Source organism: Antedon bifida, chromosome 6 (assembly GCF_963402885.1).
Source record: "Antedon bifida chromosome 6, ecAntBifi1.1, whole genome shotgun sequence".
Classification (NCBI taxonomy): Eukaryota; Metazoa; Echinodermata; class Crinoidea; order Comatulida; family Antedonidae; genus Antedon; species Antedon bifida.
Window position 1 is genome coordinate 258652 of NC_136231.1, and position 26806 is coordinate 285457.

The 26806-nt window shown below is 32.3% G+C and overlaps 2 protein-coding genes across 2 annotated transcripts in view; both read right to left on the reverse strand.

The window, feature by feature from the left end:
• The window catches only part of LOC144845833 (uncharacterized), a 126864-nt gene that overhangs the window by 88877 nt on the left and 11181 nt on the right, over positions 1-26806 (reverse strand). The window lies entirely within an intron of this gene.
• LOC144845970 (uncharacterized) lies at positions 41-26513 on the reverse strand. The gene is made up of 19 exons (XM_078703501.1): positions 26504-26513; positions 18628-18762; positions 18285-18377; positions 17329-17538; positions 16466-16711; positions 15493-15723; positions 15156-15398; positions 12113-12460; positions 11189-11305; positions 10522-10752; positions 8283-8633; positions 7591-7698; positions 4401-4514; positions 4026-4142; positions 3646-3759; positions 3125-3238; positions 2256-2372; positions 983-1096; positions 41-150 (listed from the first exon to the last, which is right to left on the reverse strand). The coding sequence occupies exons 1-19, from the start codon at positions 26511-26513 to the stop codon at positions 41-43; spliced, it is 3123 nt and encodes a 1040-aa protein (XP_078559627.1).

The following is a 26806-nucleotide window of genomic DNA, read 5'->3' on the forward strand; positions in this document are numbered from 1 at the left end:
GTCCCTATCCTTTAAATGGACAATCAGGGTATGTTCAGACTCATGGCGTTAAGGTGGCGTTATGTAAACGGCGTACATACTTTTTTGTCTGAACTAGGCCGCGGATTAGCATTAGGGAGCTGTTACTCCGCGCCTGTGGCGTTAATAACCCTAGAAGGAGAGGTTAGATTTAATAATGCTAATCCAGTGATGCATCAGTGATTTTAACCTTAAACCAATGAAAAGACACGACCACAATTAGCAGACAGCGAAATAGTTAAATGTCAAACTATCAGGTTTTCAATTTTAAAGAACAGTACAGTTGGCGTCAGCGATATGATATTTTCATAAATTAAATACACTAATCAGATAATTGTCCGTGTAATTATTTTGAATTAGAATGCAAATCTTCAAATAGTAAGTAGTAAGAAGAAATCAGTATATTTTGAAGGTAACATTATATAAATAAATATAACAAAAAACCGTACTTTACAATGTGAACTGTCATGCGTTTGTCATGAATGCATAGTTCTACCTGCTTAGACATAATGATCAGAGTGTTTTAAACGCAAGGCATTGGAATGTTGATCGTTGTGTCTGAACACCTTGACTTTTAACGGAATGGATTACCATACACCTTGCGTTAGATAATAAATCTAAAGCCATGAGTCTGAACATACCCTCAGACAGACAATTTAGGTTAGTGGTTTGTTGTTTATATTTGTACCAGTACAATGTATGTACTATAGTGTATATAGTTCTGATCAAGTAACACAAATCCTTGAATTGTTTTTTAATCTAAAGAAAAGGCCAGGCCAAAACAGTATGCTGCTAATTCGGAAAAAAGAAATCTGAAACTTTTTACAAAAATGATTGATCACTTGACTTTTCTGTTCAATAGAACCATAGAACGAATGAATGGCATGTGATGTGTAATTAAACCAATCAAATGAAAAAGATACACTCAGGTGTGTTTTATTGTACGCTAATAAAAGATGCCTACCATTTTCACAACGTGTGCCAGAATATCGTGCAGAACAGGTACAAGTGAAGCTGTTTGGGTTATCTGTACATTCACCATTGTTCTCACATGGGTTACTTGAACATTCATCAATATCTATAGTTACAGCACAGAAAAGAACAACAAAATTGCCATAATACATTTTATCAATATTTGACATAGAGGTCATGTATGTGCTTAAACAGTCACACAGGTCATTTGAAATAAATTAAATTTAGACAACAAATTTAGGCATGTAATTATAATACTGTATCTGCATATGTTTCCTAATAAACTAAATATGTAGTTTCCATTTGTTCATTTTATATTATCTTTGTTACTAGCAATGTATCCATATGATGGATTTAAACCATAAATATATTCTTGTTTGCGAGAAATGTGATAAAATTAAGGCTTTTGTAAGGGGCTCGATGGATATTACAGGCTGCCACCAAATGATGGTGAATTACACTACACACAAGTTATTTTATTATTACTTTTCAGGTAATCTGTAAATACCCTCTAAATTAAGTGTAAATACATAGTTATATCACACTTACAAAACTCACTCATTTATTACATTTGGTCTAATAATATGCTATCCACTATCCCCAGAAAGTTCCTACCTTAGCCCGAGATGGAAAATCAGACAGACTATTGCCATTTTGAATGCTTAAAAAAAAACGGGCAAGGCCAAAACAGTTGCTGGTTTTGACAAAAAAAAAACTCTCAAACTTTTTACAAAAACATTTATCACTTTTCAATTGACACACGATGAATGGAGTTGAGTGAACGTTTCCGAGTAATTAGTGATGTGTATGTGTATTACTTGTTAATTAATAATTCGATGTTTTAAGAGGTATAATACTATGGTTGACAGTAGAATTCGAGTGTAAAGATGTTTACTGTAGTTTGAACTTACATCGATTGTAAAGGATTTCATAGATTTAAAGTAGATTACTAGACGAAAAGTTTTGTTATTTTGTTTTCAATTTTATCAACGGATCAAGATCGTTGGAGTGTTACTGATATTGGAATTTTTTTAGTTCAAAGACAAGGAATTATTGATACTGTTGTGTACTACTTATTAAACTGTTGCAAAATTTTATACTTAGTTGTATTCACTTTATTTGGATTCTATACGATCTGAAGGGGCTATACATATTTATAACCCCACTCTCCACATTACGACACTAATACTGAATGGTAATTAACTAATCAAAAAGAAAAGATACACTCACTTGAGTTTTATTGTAGGCTAATAAAAGATGCTTACCAATTTCACATTTTTTGCCAGAATATCCTGCAGAACAATTTGTACAAGTGAAGCTGTTCAAGTTATCTGTACATTTACCATTGTTCTTACATGGGTTACTTGAACATTCATCAATATCTATAGTTACAGCACAGAAAAGACAACAAAATTGCCATAATACATATTATCAATATTTGAAATATACGAGTACTGCTCACTGAAAATATTTGGAAAAAAGGCGTTTGTCATTATTACAAGAGGGGTTCATTACTTAACTGTTTAGCAACTATCATCGTGTTTAATTGGAACTCGCGGTACAGTTTATTACAGCATTCAAAATATTGTTGAACAAAAGGTCATAGAGCTATATTATTACGTAATCCTTGATGTGCCTGAACAATTAAAGACTATTGGTGTTAACAGTTTGTAACAATTTTACAGACGGTATAGAAAAGACTTTTTTATGTAGCCTAAAAAGCAAAGTTAAAATGTAAACTTTTTTCTTTTTATGCAATCAAATTTAATACGTACTATGCAAATTATTTTAAGAAATTATCAGTATTCAATTTATTCACAGTATATCATTTTTATTGAATGAATAGAAATACCCAGTAATGATTAAGTTTTAAAGTAGTTATGTACAGTACATATATATTTTTAATGTGTAGGCGTGGTAACTCCAAAAAATTACACATTTATTATAGATAGTGGATTATTTGATATACGATATTTAATATCAAACTGCCCTATTAAAATGATTTGTTTACTTATGAAACTTTTTTGGAATGTGGCCCTATTCAATATGATTTCTTGTATTACTTTATGTATTTTTCAATCTTTAATACAAGAATCAATGAATAGCAACATTTTCACCATATTTATATACTTACCAATTTCACAATTTGTACCAGAATATCCTGGAGAACAAGTACAAGTGAAGCTGTTTGGGTTATCTGTACATTCACCATTGTTCTGACATGGGTTACTTGAACATTCATCAATATCTATATTTAACATGAAAACTGATAGTTAAAACCCCTACTATCTGAGCCACAGCACGCTCAGGTTTGGGCGCGCGCGTAACTTTCTGTAAAACAAGCCATTTTTTTTCCATAGAAGCGCATGACATAAATTTAAACTTTGCTAAGTTTCAATTTAAATTGTTGTATGGTTATCGACCATGTTAAATACCAGAAATTCATAAAATCGCGCGTAACTTACGCTGCGCGACTCTAAAGTCATATAACGAAGTTTTTTGCACATCTACAGCTTCAGGTCAATCTTTTAAAAAGTTATACAATCTTATGTTAACCAATCTTATTGGTTATCCGCCAAGTGCGGATAACCAATTAATTAAATGGCAAGGACACAACGTTATAATATTCTGAATTAAACCATATATTCTGTTTACCATTTTCACATTTAGTGCCAGAATATCCTGGAGAACAAGTACAAGTGAAGCTGTTTGGGTTATCTGTACATTCACCATTGTTCTGACATGGGTTACTTGAACATTCATCAATATCTATAGTCAACAAAAGTTACAGGTGTGTAAAAATGCAAAATTGCCAAAGTAGGTGGGCCTACATTTGTTTATTTATTTACCAATGTTTGTCACTAGCAATGTACCCATCTACAATGGATTAACCATACTATATAATCTTGTGCGTACAGTTGTTAGTAGTTCACCCCTTTGATTAATTGCATGAATTATATTCTCCATAACATAATAACATACTGTAGATTTTTTATTTTTATATTAAATTTAGTGTAGTTTGAGTATTACTGTACCTGTATCACAATTTGTTCCATCATATCCATCTGCACACAAACAAAAGTAAGAAACAGTTGTGCCTATAGGTATACATGTTCCTCCATTTTGACATGGGTTTGAATTACATGGAGTCACTGTCCGACAAATAAGAATTGAATATGTAATAGATAAAATCAAGGAGTAAAATGTATGTAAAACCACACTACACAGTACATCAACATTTCATTCAATGTGTATTTCGCTCAGTTTATAGTGTAAAAGGAGTATTAGATTTACAAGACTCCATGACACAATTGTAAATGATCACTTTTATAGATAGAGGACATGTACTGTACATTAAAGCAAAATGTCCACCTTCTCATGGTCTAAAACAAACCATATTTTCAGCTTACCATTTTCACATTTAGTGCCTGAATATCCTGGAGAACAAGTACAAGTGAAGCTGTTAAAGTTATCTGTACAATCACCATTGTTCTCACATGGGTTACTTGAACATTCATCAATATCTATAGTTAACAAATTTAAAATTAAAAATGTTCACAGTAGGCCTACATTTTTTACTTGGCTTGGGACGAGCATTGAAATCTATTACGCATATAGTGTAATGTTTATTCATAAGAAAGAGCAAGTATTTTTATGAACTAATCAAGTTCGACTACTCGCTATATATTTCACATTTTTCATGTAGGCTAGTACTAGGCAGGCCTAGAGCTAAACATGTAGACCTTTTTGCCAAGTTTTGCACTGAATATTCACAAAATATCTGAAAGCTTGCTATACCTTCAATCATTAAAATTAAAGAAAAATGCTTGGCAGATGAATCAAAATGATTCAGCCTTTGACTGCAATTTATATATTAAATAAAAAAAATTACATTAATAAAAATGACAAGGACACAATATTCTGCATACCATTTTCACATTTAGTGCCTGAATATCCTGGAGAACAAGTACAAGTGAAGCTGTTTGGGTTATCTGTACATTCACCATTGTTCTGACATGGGTTACTTGAACATTCATCAATATCTATATTCAACAAAGTTACAGATAGCACAGAAAAGTACAAAAATTACCACAGTAGGCCTACATTTTACCAATGTTTTCCACTAGCAATGTACCCATCTATGATGGATTTTATCATAAATATATTCACAGTTTTATGCCTTATAGATATTTCTTTTATTAGTTCATCCTTTTGATTAATTGCATATAAAAGTTATTCTCCATAAATATTTTTATACTAAATTATTACTGTACCTGTATCACATTTTGTTCCTTCATATCCATTCGCACACGAACAAAAGAAAGAAACAGTTCCAGATGAGCTTAGTAAACATGTTCCTCCATTTTGACATGGGTTTGAATTACATGGAGTCACTGTCCGACAAAGTAAGAATTTGTAATAAATGTAATCAGGTTATTAAAATCAATGTTAAAACCATACCATAGCACAGTATCACATCTAACAAAACCTATTTTACAGTAATTCACTGTCTACATCATTTGTTTTGTTAAAAAACGTTTGCTTATTTGAATTAGGAAAAGGAACTATAGTAAGCAGCATACATCATCATGTATTATTTATAAGACTCCATGACAAAATTGTAAATGATCAATTCAATAAATCTATTTTTTTTTTTCTGTTGTCTCGGTCAATTTATTCGGTTTGTTAGGCTTTTTCCTGGTTTATTTTACATCAACTTTTTCATTTTAACACTTTGTATTTGTATTTTGCGCTATATAAATTTAAAACCATTAACCATACAGTTAAAATGTTATATATATGTTACATATAGATACAGTACTTTAGCTTGAAAATGTACTTACTAATTTCACAATGTGTGCCTGAATATCCTGGAGAACAAGTACAAGTGAAGCTGTTCAAGTTATCTGTACATTCACCATTGTTCTGACAAGGGTTACTTGAACATTCATCAATATCTAGATTTTACATGGAAACTGATCAGTTAAAATTATGTATGCTTTTATTTTTCTGTATGTTATTCTTTACTTTTAAACCACCTGAGCAATAAAACATGCTCAGTGTTTGGACTATGCATTATTGAGATGGAAATATGCCTAGAACGTGATACAACAGCTATGGTTTTGATACTAATACAATGAAATTAATAGAGTGTCAAGGACACAATGTTATAATATTCTGAAATAACCATATATTCTGCTTACCATGTTCACATTTTGTGCCAAAATATCCTGGAGAACAAGTACAAGTGAAGCTGTTTGGGTTATCTGTACATTCACCATTGTTCTGACATGGGTTACTTGAACATTCATCAATATCTGTATTCAACAAAAGTTACAGGTGTTATAGCACAGAAAAGTACCACGATATTACCATAGTAGACATACATTTTAGTAATACCAATGTAACATATATGTGCTTATCATCACAGGTCATTTTGACAGTCTATAAAAAGTGTTATAGATGTCTACTAGACGGCAATGATTACAAAGTGGATTATCACTTATAAATGAGAATTCAACCAATCAATTCAAGACATAAATACATTTGAAAACCAAGGAATGTGCAAAATTGTGCAATTAAATATTTCCAAATCCTTGGCAAGTTCTGAATTACAATTAGAAATAAAAAAATAAAAAAGAAACATAAAAATGCTGTGTTTTAGTATTGGTTTATAAATGTCTTTGTTTGTTGGGTCATTTTCGTTGACATTATTCAAATTAAAAATACGTATCAAGCTGTACAACTCACTAGTTAAAAGTATATTACTCTACAACTCTTAAACATGGAGACTCACAAAAGAAGAAGCACATAAACTTGACACATTTCAGCAACTTCGCAAAATCATAGGTATCAGGTTCCCAGACAGGATATCGAACACAAATTTATACAGAAGGACAGGAACAAAACCGATTTCATTAGAAATAGTCGACGCAAGATGGAGACTATTGGGTCACATACTTAGACAAGACCCATGTACACCAGCCAACACAGCAATAAGCTATTATTTCAGCAACACTACCAATATAAAATTTCGAGGAAGACCGAGAACCACCCTACCAATAACTCTCAGCAACGACCTACTCACACTTTATAAGCATAATACAGACATTAAGTATCCCGGACAATTGAAAACCAAGAAAGACATGAAACAACTTAAAGAACTAGCCAATGAAAGATCAGACTGGAAGAAACTAGTAAAAGAGATTTACGGAGCAGCCCAAGCGGAAATGTCGGCAGACTTTTCAGCGGAAAGGCAGTAATAATAATATAAAATATATTATTCATATTTACTAAAGATCAAATTTTAAACTTTATGAATATTGTTAATACTATTACATTTGTTTTGCTAGCATCCACCATAATTTTTTGCTCCCTTCCATCCCTCTACCCCACACTCTTCCACCATATCCACCTCCCTATTTGGAATCTTGGATATGGCCATACTTATTTTTAGAAATAGTGTATTGATTGAAACCACTAAATACCAATAGTAAAAGTAGGTCACAATTAGTTTGCAACGTACAGTACATCATGCATTTAAAGCAGACTTCCCGGCAGACTTACAAAAAACAAATTCAATTTGATATATTATGGTACCTGTATCACAATCTGTTCCTCCATATCCAGGTTCACAGGAACAAATGTAACTGGAATCATTTTCATAACATGTTCCTTGATTTTGACATGGGTTTGGAGAACAGAGAACTGGAGAAAAACATAATAATATGACAATTTAAATGGAAATCTCCTTTGGTTGGTTGTTGATGATGACAAAGTCACATACATTTTTATTCTAATGTAATATTGGAAACAAAAATGGAAATGTTACATTTAGTCTGCCTAACTTCAAAAGAAACTTAATTATAGATAATTACAAGACTTGTGTTCATCAGAATAGAAGCAATCAGCATTTCCATTGCACCCCTGCTCAAAAGGCACAACACTACATCACTTGATACAAGAACTATCACAAATTTATTATCACTCATTTTCTTGAAAAAATTCACTGTACTTCAAATATAGAGTAATTATATGGATTGGTCCAAGCTTGAAATAGCATAAAGAAGCACAATATAGCATCTATCTACAGTATTTTTGTAAACTTAAGCATATATATACGGTATATAACTATTATTTTATAGATTATCTTCTGCTGAATGAGAGATTATATATATATGCCAAAAACATGGCAAATTTCACCAAGTTTGGTCGCATTTCAAGTGTACAAAAGGTCTACCAATTATTTATGGAATAATATTTGTATGGGTAGAATGAAATAATATACTTACCATTTTGACTTACAGCAGTTACAGTTGCATTAAAACCCTTAGATGTCACAATATAGTCTGTTTCTAATGATATCCGAAGAATATTATTTTGAGAGTAAACTGGATGTGAATAAATTCCTGTAAAACTTCTATCAGCTACATTCCAGTCTCCAAAATGAATTTTTAAATAATCATAATCATCTTCAAGCTCAAAATCATGAAATTCAAGCAAAATTATGTCCAATTCATCTGGAGCATAAATTACCCAATGACAATTTAAGTTATTATGATAGTTTTCTGGGAAATTGGGAGAAGTAAACCATTGAGATTCACCAATGCTATCAAGGTTTATTGTTGTCTCTCCACAGTCAACTGAAAAACAAACCATTTTTTAAAAATGTTTTTATTAACCAATTTAAAAACATTACATAAAATATTACAATAATAAAATTGCACTTGCACTAAACTGAGACCCAAAATAATTGTAAAATCGTGAAGCATGATTGTTCTATTTGTTTAATTATCTAAAGTAATTAACAAATTCATACATCAAAACAATAGTTTGAAAGAATACATTCAACCAAAGGTGTGATAAGCAACGACCGAATTGATTGGAAAAATGTTTGGAAAGTAATCCATATTTTGTTAAAAAAGAGTATTGTACAAAATGTTTCTATTGCGTAAATGTTTAAAAACTGAGGGATATTGGAAAAGCAAATGGCCTTGCGATTAATATAATGATGAGTTTAAAAGTACAGGATACACAATAGTAGAGCCAAATTCAATATTTCGCACGATCAAGTAAACATTTACTTTAACTGATGACGTCAACATTTTACTCATTGGCAAAAGAGGGTAGTTTAGCGAAAATTATATTAACATACTTTTTTCGTTTTGATTATGCTTCAAGCCAGGGAAAGTGTTAGCACACAACGAATGTGTTGTACATGCAACATACGCCATGCTCGCATAAAAACAAATCATGGAATGCCTTGGCCCTTCGCATTGAGGTTAGGCCTAGCTAGGCATGGCTTAAACAAATATTATGTAATAAATAGCATATTGCGATGAACAATTAAAAACATAACTTTATATTTCACATTTTTTTTTACAGAAATTCCATGTTTCGATACTCTTCGATTAATGTTTTTTCATTGACACTAGAAATAAGGTTTTCAACACACATAATTAGGGAGGTTTTGCAGGAGCATGTAAACTATAAACTTTAACAGATGACTTTAACATTCTACCCATTTGCAACAGCGTAGTTCAGCCAACAGTTGTGTTAAGCCCGGCGCACACTGATGTTATTGGCTGAGCCAACTGGCACAAGTAACACTTTGCTCACAGTGTGTGCCGGAGAATTTGTAAGGAATCGGCCACGTATGTCGCTGAGGAAAATATCTGACACATGTCATTTTCCTCAAGTGTGCGCCGAAAAAATCCACTGCACATGACATGTTCTAATTTATTATAATATGTCAGAGCGCACCGTATAGCGTATAGTAAGTAATTATCTAATCAGAAAATCGCGTACTAAATGCGTTTAGTGTGCGTCCGATAGAACGCGATCATAGTTTGCGGCAAAGTTTTTGGTGGGCCAAGTGTTACTCATGCCAGTTGGCTCAGCCGATAGCTATAGTGTGCGCCGGGCTTTAGCATACTTTGATTTTGCTTTGAGACAGGGGAAGTGTAGAAGGCAACCCATATGCCACTCTCATCAAAACAAATCATGGAATGCCTTGGGTTTAGAGTCTAGGCCTAGTTAGAGATTTTTAACTTGCATATTGGGTGATAAATAACATATTGTGATGAACAATTCTTGTTTGGTTTAATTAAAAACATTTAAATTTTCCATTTGTTTCTTAATTATTCTGCAGAAATATAATGAATTTTCCATGTTTCAATACACTTCGATTAACGTTTTTCATTGACACTATTTTTCAGAAATATAGGTTCTCGATGCACACAACTAAGGTTTTTCGTACAGAAGTTGCGCATGCGCAGATCGACTTGTTTACAAAGTGGACGGAGTTTGCTTATTGTATTTGGAGAAATAGCGTTAAAGTTTACATGCTTGTGCCAAAACTCCCTACTGTTAATTTATACCTTTTCCCATAATTTTACATGCTTTGCATGTATTTTTGCATAGTACTTATCTTCATTTCCGTACGTCTATAACTGGACCGAATTTCTGTAGTAATCAATTGCGAAATACTTGAGCACTTGAACTCTACTAAATAGATTAATATTTTCTTACCATTCACTGTGAATGCACACTGTTCTGTATTACCAGCAGTATCCATAGCAGAACAATTAACATCAGTTGAACCAGCATCAAATGATGAGCCAGAAGATGGAGTACAAGTAGCTGACAGATCAGTATCAACATTGTCAGTGACTGAGGGGTCATCCCAGGTCACTGTAACTTGGGTTGAGTCTATTTCAATGTCAACGTAACTTGGGCAGATCAAAATAGGGGCAACATTATCTAAATCAGAGAAATTTTTACACTAAATTGAACATCAAGATTTAGTTGCACGGTATAACAATTTTTTTACCTTGTAACAAACAGTTTTTATTTTGTTTCATTAATTTGCTAATTTTTTTTAAAAACTACCCTCCACTAAGGTGTGATAAAATCACCTTGTAGTTTATTGATTTATCTGTATTTCTGTCTGTTTGTTTGATTAAATTAAGATTATATCTACTGAACACAGACTGACAACATTTTCACTCAATGGACCTAGTCCACAGAAGACATGGAGGTACAGTATGTAATCATTAGTTTTGTGATCTATGCACGACTTCTAAAAGCATGCGTTTAGTTATCTTCACAACCCCATCATAACTACACCAGAAGACAGAAGCATTCATATCAAAAGAGATTTCCTTTTTCATCAAAATTCAATTAATGGCAGGCCTACCTGTATCACAATATGTTCCTTCATATCCAGCTGCACAGAAACAAAAGTAAGAACCAGTTCCAGTTGTGCTTTGTAAACATGTTCCTCCATTTTGACACGGGTTTGGATGACAAAGAGCTGGAAAGAAATGTTAGATTCATCTATTAATACCAGACACCATTAGCTTTGATCCTCTCTTGATATTACCTAAATCTTTCTTCCTCCGACAAATCGCTGCCACAGGGATTACTTCCATGTCACAGGCCACAGCATCAAATCATATTAATTTTTAAGAAGTCCTAAAATCACACATTTTTCATAATATTACTTAACATTACCTTCAATTTGTTTTAGTTTCATATAGTATATGTATAGATTTAATAATAAATTATCATTTCACTACTCATTCGCTACTCATTTCAATGTACTGTACATTTATAAACCTTGACATGCATGACAAAAGGAAGTTCCAAAAAGACTGCATAGGGTGTCTACTACAATCAACAACATCATTGAAAATTATACAAATAAGTATGTTGATGAGTGTAATGGTACAAATAATTGCATGAGATTGTGTTGAGAAATCAGCTTGTTGTGCTAACTGTTCTACTCCTCGTCTAAGCCTTTTTTAATAGCATAGCCTCGAGGCCTAGCATTTGTCAATGATTTATGATAGATAACTTGAATAAAAGTAGGTGTGTTATAAAACAAATGAATATTTGTATTCATTGAATGAAGAGAATATTTCATTTGATGAAAAATTGACTGCTCTATTTTCAACTTGCCTTTGCCACGTTAAAAATAGAGCAGTCAATTCATGAAATATTCTCACCATCCAACTCACATAAATATTAATTATTTGTATATTGTCTATGGGCGGCATCATCAATTATGGTATTCTATTTTGATTTTGTCTGATATACAAAGAAAGTGAAATGTACTTACCAATTTGATTTACAGCAGTTACAGTTGCATTAAAACCCTTATATCTGACACTAAAGTCTGTTTCTAATGATATCCGAAGAATATTATTTTGGGAAAGCACCGACTGTGAATAAGTCCCTGTAAAACTTTTATCGGCTACATTCCAGTCTCCAAAATGAATTTTTAAATAATCATAATCATCTTCAAGGTGAAACTCATGAAATTCAAGCAAAATTACCAATTCATCTGGAGCATAAATTACCCAATGACAATTTAAGTTATTATGATAGTTTTCTGGGAAATTGGGAGAAGTAAACCATTGAGATTCACCAATGCTAGTAAGGTTTACTGTTGTCTCCCCACATATATCTGAAAAAAACAAATTAACAATTTTTCAAAGGTAGTTTTATTCATTTTATGTATCTTTATCATTATCCAGTGTGAACAAACATATTCCATAAGAATTTTGTGGAAAAATATATTTGGGTAAAAGGTCAAAATTATGTGAATTAACAATATTGTCTCCTCCTCCTTAGACTAATTGTAGCAGGAACGAGAGTAGACGTTGAGGGCAATAGAGATTTGAGCACAAGGTTGATTGAACAATAATACATACATAAGTTGTTTATTGATATAGTGTCTGTTTTCCTGTGCTTATTTACCTCCGCCAAGGAGGTATATTGTAGTCGAGCGTGTGCAATTGTCTGTTTGTTTGTTAGCAGCATTACTCAAAAAGTAATTGCAAGATATTTACCAAAATAAAAATACAGATAAATGTGGTCAAGGAGCACTCCATTAAATTCTGGACCACTTCTTAGTATAATTTTCAGACCTGCTAGTGTTAACAAGTAAACTGAAATTGAATTTTCTCGAGAACTACTTGTCCAAAAAACTTCATTTTTGTACAAGAGGCAAGAGTTATAATTTGTAATTTTAAAACATAATTTGATTTAATGTACAGGTTTTTGGAATAAGAGTAGCTTTAAAGAACCTATTTCTTTTCAAATTCACCTGTTTATTTTTGGCGTTGCTGTTCTATTGTTAGTCAACTGAAACTATTGTTAGTTGAAAGGCTGGTTTTTATTTTATTTATTTTATTTTATTCAAACTCATTCAACAGCGGGAAACCCGCCCCTTACAGAATGGAACAAACTATACCATATAAAAATATATATAAATCTTAAAATCTAACAATACAAAATTATACAATTTTACTAATTTTATTACAAAAACAATTATAACGGTCAAAAAAAAGATCAATAGAATTATCTTTAACAACACAATTATTAAAAAGAAGACAAATACGTGAAATAAATCCATTCTTGGTAACATTAACACGACAATACGGCACATAAAGAAGATTACATTTGGAATTACGAGTACGACAGCCAACAGCTTTAACATGAAAGGAAAACAAGGAGATAAAATTACAATTGAAACGGGAATTCATACATTTATACAAAAACTGAAGATCGAACATAGAACGACGAGAGACAAGCGAAGGAAGAGAGACAGACAAAGGAGGACAGTGACAAGTAGAATGCACAAAACGAACAAAACGATCTTGGACTCTTTGAAGACGGGTACTATGAACAGACGAAAACGAATTAGACACAACACTACAGTATTCAAGTTGGGGACGGACAAGAGAAACATATAAATTAATTAAAGTATTAGAATTTTTAAAACACCAGCAATTACGACGTATCATGCCTAACATTCTATTTGCTTTACTAACAGCAGCATCAACTTGAGGAATAAAATTTAAGTTACAGTCGATAATAATACCAAGATCTTTATGACGGTCAATTCTTTCCAAAACATGATTATTAATGCTGTAATCATATTGGATATATTGTCTTTTCTTAGTAATCGTCATAATTTTGCATTTTGGTAAGTTTAAACTCAGCTTCCAGGTGGTGGTCCATCTGAAGAGTGTACCAAGGTCATTTTGAAGGGAAACAGTATCATTAGGGCCATTGATAGTATTAAAGAGTTTAAGATCATCCGCAAAAAGTAAGCAAGAAGAAGAAAGATTAGAAGGGAGATCATTGATAAAGATATTAAATAAAAGGGGACCAAGGATCGAGCCCTGGGGGACCCCAGACAAAACAGTGAGCCAATCAGAAGCTTGACCTTGAAACATAACGCGTTGCTGCCTGAAATCAAGGTAACTAACAAATAATTTAAGGATAGGGCCAGAAATACCAAATTTGGAAAGTTTATGGACAAGAAGTTGATGGGAGACGAGGTCAAAGGCTTTCGAAAAATCAGTGTAAATAACATCAAGTTGAGATTTGCTTTCGATAGCAGAGTAGGCAAAAGGTAACAGAGAGGTAAGATTAGTGAGACAAGATCTTTTGGGGAAGAAACCATGTTGGAAGGGGCTAAGAACAGGAGAAACGTGCGTGAAGACATGACGATAAATTAAGCGTTCGAAAATTTTGGAAAGAGCAGGAAGTAAAGAAATGGGGCGGTAATTACAAACTAAAGATTTAGAACCCCCCTTGTAAATGGGAATAATATCAGCCCTTTTCCAAAGAGAGGGAAAATTACCATCGAATAAGGATCGAGAAAAAATATGACTTAAAGGGTAAGATAAAGGGTTAGCACCAAGCTTGAGAATGTTGTTAGGTATGAGATCATTACCCGGGGCTTTACGAGTATCAATAGAATTAAGAAGTTTTATTACATAACCTTTATGTTTTGTTACATAACCTTTCCACCGAACTCGCATACAAATGCTTGTAGTGAAATGAGCCTAAATCACACACAACATTAAGACACACATGACAAAATATATATATTTTTCCAGAGAAATCTTATGTAGGAGAATTTTACAGTAGGCGGAGGTATGCACTCTCGAAGTGGCTTTCTATTTTCTTTTTTTTTAAACTGGAGGTTCACACATCAGACTCGTATGGACCTTGGAGATATGGCATATGTACAACACAAAGGGACCCATAGGAGAGAAGAAGTTGCTGTATGAGTTTACATATTTTCAAATCAATTTTTTTGTAGGAGGGGAAAAAATGATCTCAATCAATTATTTTACATATCTTACCATTGACAGTGACTGTAAATGTACAGAATCCTGTATTACCAGCAGTATCAGTAGAAGTACAAGTAACATAAGTTGAACCAGCACTAAATGATGAACCAGAAGGTGGAGTACAAGTAGCTGACAGACCAGTTTCAATATTGTCAATAACTAAGGGGTCATTCCAGGTCACATAAGTTTGGGTTGAGGCTTGCTCCGAGTCTCTTTCAATGCTACCTGGGCAGATCAATGTAGGGGCACCATCATCTACATCAGAGAAATTAAAAATATATTATATAGAATAGTGAAAATAGAACAAATTTTCATTTCAATTTGCAACTGTAGGCCTACAGTATCTTACCATTGACAGTAACTGTGAATGTACAGATTCCTGTATTGCCAGCACTATCCGTAGCATAACAAGTAACAGCAGTTGAACCAATATCAAATGATGAACCAGAGGGTGGAGTACAAGTAGCTGACAGACTAGTTTCAATATTGTCGCTAACTAAGGGGTCATCCCAGATCACTGTAGCTTGGCCTGAGTTTCTTTCAATGTTACCCGGGCATACCACATCAGGATCACCATAATCTACATCATAGAAATAAAAAATGTATTATTAGGTATGCCACAGCAGTGCGTGTCTATTTGCATAACATGTTTGTATCGACAGATGAAATAATAATCTGATAAATTTCGCATAATAAGACTTGGTTGGCATTGTGTTTGAAATCATGTATTATTATTTTTAACTTTGTTAAACTCTACTCGGCTGCCATTCGTACATGCAAATGGTGTACCTGTATGATCTTGGCCATAGACTGAATCACAACCTATGTAAAGTATAGGAGGTGGTTGACAATTGAGAAATCTCAAGCCCAGCAGCAACCTCAAACTTGACATATGCTAGAATGTTGATGTTTGTACTGAATTTGAGTAAACATGTCTGCTATTGAAGTTTTATTGTATCATGTTCAATAACAAGATAAATATGCATTTTTCTACATAAAACAAAAGATGCTAATTATGCTGCATTTGATGAAAACAAAGTCCAATAAAATGATGTCATTAGTAAAAAGAGCTACAGTATAATAATTTTATCTTTCTTATTGATCATCATGACCTCATATGATTGGATTTTTAAGAACATATTATTTTTATCAAAGACAGCATAAATGATTATTAGTTCTCAAATAAAAACTTTTCTAAATTATTTACATATGTGTATGTGTGTGCAGTCTGTTTGTAGATAAAGTAGAAAGATTGGTTTTGGATGAAGAAATATATAGAAACTGTCTAATAATAATAGAAATTTAACTAAATACTGCCATACCTTCTATGACATCTATGGTAAAAGTACAATCACCAGTATTAGTATCGCTATCAGTTGCAGTACATGTTATCGAAGAGTATCCATTAGGAAATGATGAACCAGAAGTTGGAATACACGTAGCTACTAGGCCAATGTCAACATCATCAATTACTATTGGTGGATCCCATGTCACAGTTTTCATTGTTAATGGTTTTGTGTGAGCAACAATATCACCAGGACAAGTCACATTTGGTGATACAGCTGGCACTATCAAGTTAAGAAAAGACAAAATATGAATCAAAATGGACATCACATAATTACAAAGCCAATCTCAAGTTCCTAGTGCCAGGACAACTGATGAGACTTTATTGCATGAAAAAATATAATTTATCCATCAAGTTAGTTGCTGATGAATGCGTATGAAATAAAAAAATGTTTAAACTCAACTAAACTCAAATGTGTAGAAACAGAAATTCAGAAGGACATTCATTTATCTTTCATTTTAGATTAAAGGACCAAGCACTATGAAACATAGAAGTAGATTATAACAATATAAGATATTAGCAAAAGTTGACAAATGTGACCTAACACAAGCATGTTGAAAATATGATTAAAAACAAGTTTAATTACAAATTTAGTTTAGTATACAAATTGTGTAAAATATTAGTAAATACAAATTTGCACTTTCATAAAAATAATACAGCATGATAATTTTCAAAGACAGTGTACAGTGTACAATATATCAAATAGCACAATTAGAAAATATTCCCATTGCACTTTTCACTTTCTTTTGAGGCTTTTATATATAGTGCTAATATCCAAGATACAGACCTGGGATTACTAGAAATCACAGACAGACAATGATTTGATGATATGTTAATTACCTCCATAAACCTGTACTTCACAAACAGTGATCTCATTATTATTATGCTTGTACAAAGAAACATAACGTCCAATCAACGGTTGATTACAAGGTATAAAGTAATAACCGCTAGTCATTACTGTTGCTGAAGTGATGGATCCACATATGTTAGTCGAGTTAAGGATTGAATCGGTATCACCAACAACACGGACCTCAATGCCATTAAGTGTTCCTGAAATAATAAAGTTTTAATTTTAGATTAAATAATAAGAATCATCAAGATGAATATACAGTCATACTATACTCTTTATTTTTCACTATCATGCACGGGCGTGCAAAAAGTGTGCAGCAAAAAGCATAACAGCACGACTGCGGATATTAATTGTATTGTAGAATACCGATCATGCTAGGCTCACTGCACGATTACTTACAAATACGAACCAGGTTGTCTCTGCACCGCGGCCCCATTTAAAAAAAAACAAACACACAAAACAATATCTTTGCTATAGGCCTAGGCTAGCTAGGCTAGGCTCTGAATTGGTCGCCGAGCAGTGGTGCTTGCCGTGGTAGGCCTAGCTTCTTTGTAGGCTAGGCCTAGACTATAAGGCCTAGTTGAATTACCCAAAAAGGTTGTGAAAATAATTCATAGACCCATGTTATAAAACAAATAATGCATGTCAAGTCTAAATTCGTACATTAGTGGCGATGCAGCGCACTCTCGTGTATTTACAATGTTGTGCAACATGCAACATGCACTTGGCTGAGCCTCTTGCATATCGCACCATTGTAAATACCCTCGAGTGCGCCACATCTCTACTAACGCACTCTGACTTGTGCATTATTTGTATACTATGAACATTATCAACTTTATCATGCTTCAACTGGCCAATGCAGAGGACGGGCCATGATCTTGTTGCCCCTCCACAAATGAAATATTTGATATTCAAACAACTGATTATTAAAACAATAGTGCAATACCTTCATATTGTATTGCTGGGTGTATCAAAACATATTCAATGATGGATACATCTTTTAAATCAACATACCAATAAGCATTGCTGCCTGCAGAAACTTTAGAAACAAAGATAAATTTAGTTATCGATATGATATTAAATAGTTTAGTAATAATTCATTTTGAAACGGTGATACAATTGAATGAAAAAAATCAGCATAGTAATTATATTTTAAATATAGAATAAATTTATACAAAATACACTATTTATAACAACTATAGAATAATGTTTAGTTGATATTTCTTTTACTATTTTAAGTGTTATTTATGGCTACTGTAGATAAATATTTTTAGAGACATGATTCTTACCAACAGTACGTGAACATGAACCACTCTCAAAGTCCTTATTTTTATTATCATCTACAGCTAAACCAGCATCATATGATGTAGCACCAGAGATGTAAGTTGTAGTCTGGAAAGCAGTCTTGCCAGCTGATAAAACTTCTATAAATTATTTAAAAAGAAACTAGTTTAAAAATCTCTTTCTAAGTTCTTTTCTCGTAAAAAGTACTACTTCATAGACTTTTCTCCCTGACTACATGGTATTCGTTTTCTCTGTGAACAGTTTTAGAAGAGATTATATCAAAGTGGGTTTCTAAAGGCAATGTAAACCATATCTTTCTTCCAAGTAGAAATAGTATAAAAAAACAACTAGATTTAATTCGTCACTATGACGAATTATAGGTTATATGCATTGATTTAAATCAAGATAATTGATTTTTAAAAGATATATTGATTGAATGATTTTCTCAGAATCTTTAATTATTTTAATATATGATAGGATCTTGCTAACGGGAATACAATAGCCGGTATAACAATCCGATCAAAGATCCCTCTGCGTATAATGTCATAAACCACATTGTTACATAAGTAATAAAGACATTATTTACTTTTTATATAAATTTCATTATAAATTATGTGTATAATTTATACACTAAAAAATAAAATTGAACAAACAATACGGATAATAAAAATTCGTTTCCCAAGGTGAGACTCGAACTCGGTACCTTGAGTGCCATAGACACGAACCCAAACCACCGAGCCATACACAACTGACTAAAAGTTGTAGAAAGATTCCTCCGTGTATTTACTATGCAGTAACCACTTTGGTGCAGATAGATTATTACATACCGCAATGAATTATAATTTTTTAAATGATGCACTGTCAAACTATATACTTTTAACTTTAATATATGAACATTTTAAGGAAGAAAGTTAATGTTAAGTTTATTATTTCGGCCTAAGAAAATGTCATAATTTTTTGATTGTCGAAATAAATTTTGTTTAATTTAAAATGCAATTAATGATGACTTTATCAACTTTTGTTCTCTTAATTTCATAATAAATCATACATATGATACATACACTTCAAGAAAATGAAATAAAAAATAGGTGTTCCCGAGCTTTCTGACGATCTATATTATTTTTAAAATTTAGCATATTTTCACCATTTTGTTAACTTACACGTGCGTAGCCTGTCACTTTTGACGTACTCGTATAACGCAATTTAGCGTTGAAAAGTGAATCAAATATGATTATATTATTAAACAAAGGTTGTACAACAGAAATCGGACAAAAAGAGTGCGCAATAATGTTTAACACAGTGCGCGTGCAAAATCTGCGCATTCATGGCAATTTTTTAAACGCTTAAAATTGCCTGAAACGAACTCTAATTTCATCGAAAATAAATGTTGACAATTTTGAACATTTTAAGCGCGCGTACGCAAGCGTTATATGCGCTACGCACGTAATTGTATTGCCATATGATGAAATATGAGCTCAAATTTATGATTACCAAATTTGGTTTAAAAGTGATTCATGATTGTGAAGATATGATTACAAACGTGATTTCGTTAAATCGCGCGTAGACCGCATAATTTTTGATTGCGCACCGTGAAAACATAACCACATCGATTCCTGGCCATAAGGAATAAACTCTGAAAAATTGACTTAGCTATATGAAACTGATATCAAGATAATTGACGGATAAAATAGTACTAAGGAAAGAATAAATAAATAAATAAAATAAAGATCCTGACAGAATCAAGAGGTTATATGCATGATAATGCATATAACCTAGTGTAACATTTACAGTAGATTTGAACAAAATACAGAAAATATCCTGTACAGTATGTAAAATTAACTATAGCGCAAAGGTTCTCAACAGTTTTCTACCCTACCAAGCACCTCTGGTGGACAGAGGCTGATACATATATCAGGAATATAAATAATGGTTCATTAATGCAAACATTGAACATGTGACACCAAAAAACTAGACTAGTCATTTCAGTCAATCTAAAAGCCCTAAGCCATAATTTAAATTTACAAGTTATTTCCTAAGACAACATGATTTAGAACCATTCTAAATTCTCTGCGTGTACACAGTGCAAAATTGATGGTTAAATGTGCAGGTTCTGCTCTAATTTGATTAGATTTGATTTTGAGCATTTTTAACTTTCAAAGTGCATGTACACAAAGAAATTCCCATCTCTAAAATGTTGCTGATGAATATAGGAAGAAGACACCTGATATAAGGAATACATGTGTCAGACTGTTGGTTTTAAATTTTAGTGAATTAAAGTAGTTACGTATTACGCTAAGCAACCAGAGAGCGATAGCCTAATAACTATTGTAGTATGAATTTGTTCCTATCTTGGGAAGGCAAATTAAGTGGCCTTTATCTGTTCTTTGTCTTCTTTTTTTCATGTACCCCACCAACCACTAAATTGTCCAGCCTTTTCAAAAATAATAATAAAAAATTTTGAAAACTAACTTAAAAGTTGATATCAAACTTTAACATGTGAACAAGAATATATAATTTAGCTTCTGCTTGACACTTTTTGTGACATTCACACATAATCAATATTCATTTTAAATTATAATCGCTGTTTATATCTCAAATTGTAATCATATTTGGCAACTTGGCTGCTTTTTAGAGTTTGTAGGGATTCTAATTTCAAAGGACAGTTATATAACTTTAAAAATGATACAAACTAAAAGAGGTTGTCAAATAGATTTCTATTAAATAGTCCTGAATAGTATACAATACATACCATATTAGCTACAGACCGTAAAGCATATTATATTCAATAGATGATACTTTCTGCAAGTATTAGGCCAGTTTCATTGTATACAAATGATTTGTGATAAAAGTAATTTGTTAGTGTCATCCGGTTTGAATGTTTTTCACAAACAAAATCTTTTTAAAATTCAAACGGAACACTAAAAAAGATTACCATTCTTCATAAGATTAGAACATATTATTACAAATTATTATCCATTCATTTGATCAGGATCCAAACAGTGACTATGCTAAAAATTATTATTAATATAACTTCAGGTATTATAGTTTTCAGCAAAGTTTTCGTTTTGCTTCTGTGCATTTTAACAGAAATTTATAACTGGACTTTTATTTTGTTAACACCACTAGTGGCTGGTCATTCATAAGATTTATAAAATTTCCTCACAGTTATCCAAAAGAAATGATCAACACGAGTGCGGTAATCGCAATGTAACTAAAGAAACTAAATTAATATTCTGTCTGGTATTCCCAATTTAATTTATTGTTGTTCTACACTTAGGCAGGCAGGTAGGCCTACCGTCAAAAGGATATTGCTATCGAAAATTCCCATAGGATTGGGAAAAATGTAATTACATGTTTTCCAACACCATACAGACCATATAGTGATGCAATTATTAGAAATAAAAGTAATATCTTTGCTATGAAATAGAGATCTTCAAAATTTTAAATGGATTTTTAAGTTGATTATTTTTTAATATGAGACACAGGCACAGATGTGGTAGGAAATTTAAACACTCTCTACCTGAATTGGAAATTCAGTCTATAAATGGAATTAAAACAGGTAATCCATGCCACTCAAGTTTGGATGCCATTCAAGATTAAATTATATTATTATAGGCTATGCCTCACCTCTATCCTGGAATTTATCATTTTTTTTGTTCCTGACACAAGTAAACAAGTAAACAATAGTGTTTGGAAAATTACGTTGCTTCTAAGGAATTTATCATTTCAAAACAAATATTAAAAATTGTCAACAGTTTTCAGATAGATTTCTATTAATTCTATTGAATAACTAAATATTGTTAAATAGTCAATTAGCTACAGACCGTGAAGCATACAGTAAAAATTATGCTGCAGTTAGCTCATCCATTGTAATGCTAGTGCTATTATTGTTATTCACAAACAAAATGAAAATAAACAATTCTTTTTAAAATTCAAATGGAGCACTACAAAATGTTACCATATTTGGAATATTATATTTGTTTTCTATCTATTTGATACGGATCTCAGCTAAGTTTTTCGCTTTGCTTCTATGTGCATTTTAATAGAATACATAACTTAAACTTTTAATTTGCAGGTTTAGTGGGTCATCATAAGATAAAATTAAAAAATTACCTCACAGTTATTCAAAAGAAAAGGTCAATTTGAGTGGGATGCAATTCGCAACTGTTACCTTACCTAACCCTCTAAATCTTACCCTTTTTTTATCGTGACCCTGAATCTAAATAGTGGAAATTTTCATGACCCTAAATGGATATACACAATTAAACACAAGAAAAATACCAAGACCATGCGTAGTAACCTACAGTATGGTTGCTTACATTTCTATGTCATCCCAAACCATAAGGAGGCATTTTGATGCTTGATGTCTGGAACTGCAATCTAAATAAATACCAATATCCAGAATCCAGAAAAATTACTGGGTATACAGTTTAAGTACAAAATAAAGTAATCATGAAATGAGTTTAACTAGGATGATTCACAATTTGGCAGTAGGATATGTGACCACTGACCACTGGGAATGATTGATACAAACCACAGGTTGGAAATCATGTAAGGTAGCAGGAAAAAATATAATAGAGTTGTAAACTACCGAGATATGTACAGAAGATCAAAGAGATATTACAATTTATATGAGTAGAAAAGACATTGAGGAAAGTAAATGTGAACTATCGCCATCAATCAAACAGGCCTATTGTATGTTATGTTGTTTTTGGGGTTTTGGATTGGCAGATCATATCACAAGTTTCACATTTTTACACGATCGTTAATGGTTTCTTGGTTTTCACATCGACGTGAAGTTTTGCATAAGCCAATTGAAAATTGAAAAAGTTATGGGTTTTGATGCTTCAACCCAGCCGGCCTAGGACATGTTTTCGCTGATATCTTAATCTAGGCTTACACTAAAGACAAACATTAAATTAAATTGTTTTTATATTATAATTTAGTTTCACTTACACTTATTTTGAAATACCTGTATCAGACTTTAAAAGAGTACAAAAAAGGCGTTGTAAAAAAGAATTGCCAGCGCGTACATATTTTTTCACAAACTATGATGACGTAATTTAAGAACCATTTGATTGGTTTGAAGTTTTTAACAATTTTTTTGTTGATTTACACCCCCTTTTCCTGTAAAATCGTTGATAAAATCGTATGTAAATGGGTGCATAATATATATATATTACAAAAGAGGGGGGGGGGGGGGAGCAGGACCTACATTTTCTGTTATAATCACTGAGCGCACCATGCCATACAGGTGCTCCATACTCCAAAACAGGTCTAACATAAGCAGTGTATACAGTAATAAGATTATTTCTTAACATTTACACGTTTGAGTATACAAAGTGCAAAAAGCCGCTTTGAAGCTCTGGCTACAATATATCATCTGTATTTTTGTCCCAATTTAACCTATTCTGGATAACAATACCAAGTAATTTAAAATGATCCACAACCTCTAGAACAGTACCATTTAATTCAAATTTGGGCTCTACCATCTTGTTTAAATTTAAGACACTAATTGACATTACCTTGCATTTAGATGGCTTTGATGTTATTAACAAGGCACCATTTGCTCAAATCATTGAGTATAGTTGCATACTTGGTATGTTATTCCTTTTAATTATTTCACCAAGGGCATCAACATATTTCCACCTCCTGCAGCACCCAGTGAGCGCATCATTGATTAAAACCAAGAAAAAGGTGGGTCCAAGCAGTGTATACCCTGGGGCACGCCACAGCTAATGGGGATATACTCAGAGACCACACCTGCAAATTTAGTACTCACTGTGAAAACTGCAGACTATGGTAACAATTGACGACCTCACCCCAAGTTCAATTAAGCTTATTGATTACTACAGAGTGATCGACTCAATCAAATACCTTCATGAAATCAATCACACAAAGATTTGTATAAAAGTAATAATAATTTTTCTAGTTTGCACACATTACATTTACTTTTTGCTAGCTGAGATTTACCACAATATGGACAATCCCTTTTAAAATCTGTATTTGAGTGATCCTAATTGCAACTATGTTTTGATTGTGTCGTTTGATGGACAGCTTTGATTTTTTTGTCTATTTTGGTTTGTTTTTAATACTGTAGTATATTAACCTAACAAGGCCAAAAGGTGGCGCTATTGAGAATTTCTCTAGTATCACAGGATATAGAAAATGTTTAAATAATACAATTCTTGACGACATTCATTCACAAGGTTTGCCTTTTTAAAAATATTCTGTCAATAGTACTGTACAGATCCGGCTACACATTTGACAACAGATGTGTGTGATTTTAAAAGGGAACTATTTTGAACTCCCTCAACATTGCAATGGACAAAATAGTATCAACATTTTATTTCTGGGGATCTAAAGTTCCATATTTTCTTATTTTTAACATTTACACGTTTGAGTATACAAAGTGCAAAAAGCCGCTTTGAAGCTTTGGCTACAATATATCATCTGTATTTTTGTCCCAATTTAACCTATTCTGGATAACAATACCTCTACCATGACTCTTGAAATGCTGAGCATATATTTTGTTTTATTTTGTGATTACTATTGGCATATTAAATAATGATCAGAAAATTGAATCCTAAATATAAAACCAAATTTTTATAAAAATATATAAATGCAAGTAATAAATTAAAAGAACGTATTTGAACACAATGAATACGATTATTTATTTAAGATTATTACTACTTTTACTAGCGCATCTTGAAAGGCTCATCGAATCAAGAAAGTCTGTTCAAATTGTGTTCAAATCGTGCAAAACGTACACAACTTGTCAATGACATTGCACGAACAAGTAACATGTGTGGTCAATATCATGCCTAGAAGCTCTCTGATGACCACACAACCACTAATAATTTGGTGCTACTATATTTCCGCACCTACAAGATTTTTACAGGTCACAGTAACGCTGATAAGTGGCTGAAAATGCAGTAGGCCAAAGCGTCTAATTAGTGGTGGATAACTTTTAAATGTTGCCCTTACAACTTTCAAAATCAATGTTGGCATCCCCTTTTTGAACGGTATATATTCAGAAAAATACTCACCGTTTTTACAGTAACAGATGAAGCAATGCCTAAGTAGAAGAATGTAAAACAAGGTTAATTTCTTGTCAAACATTTTTATCTTAAATTAGCACTGGCTGGTGATGATTTGCTTGCTTGTTAAAAGGCGAAAGTTGCAAAAATTGTGGCAAGCTAGCCAACGAATAACTCAGTTATATAATAAGTCAACAAACCAAAAATAGCTTATTACATGATTTTTAGCACCAATTCTTCTATTGAACAAATTTTTAAAAACTCTAATTGGTCGGATGTTGCGCCATCTCTTACGTAATAAGTCAACAAATCAAAAATAAGTTCATGATTTTTAACACCCTCCCCTCTATTCTATCCAAACTCTTTAACAATCTCTGTAATTGGTCAGAGTAGTGCCATATAGTATTACACAATAAGTCACAAATAAAAAAATAAGTTATACATGATTGTTAGCACCCTCCCCTCTATTCTACCAAAAATCTTTTAACAATCTCTGTAATTGGTCAGAGTAGTGCCATATAGTATTACACAATAAGTCACAAATAAAAAAATAAGTTATACATGATTGTTAGCACCCTCCCCTCTATTCTACCAAAAATCTTTTAACAATCTCTGTAATTGGTCAGATGTTGTGCCAATTACTCTGACGTAATAATGTACTTCCTTTATAGATCATAAATAGACAAATTACATCACATCTAGAGTAAGGCATCAACAATAAATACATCTGACCAATCAGAATCAGAGATTTTTAACTTATTATACTTTAGAATAGCCTGGTGCTAAATGAAATCATGTAGCCTAATAACTTATTTTGGTTTGTTACAGTAGACCTACTTACCTCCAGACATTCCAATTTAAACGGTGACTTCTACAGCCAAAACACTTGTTATATTATTATAAATCATACTGTAAATTATAGAAACAGTGCTCATATTCGGATAATATTATCATATATATTGCCCTAATTCTCTAGTTAGTATATTGTCTTGTTTGTTTCCATTGTTGTCTGTAAATTCAACAGCTAAAGTATTTAACGTATGAAACGCCATGTGTGCCAAAATATTTATCTTATAACTAATGTAGTAACTTGCCGTCTATCGAATTAGAAATTATGATTTCAAATCTACTATACATCAATATT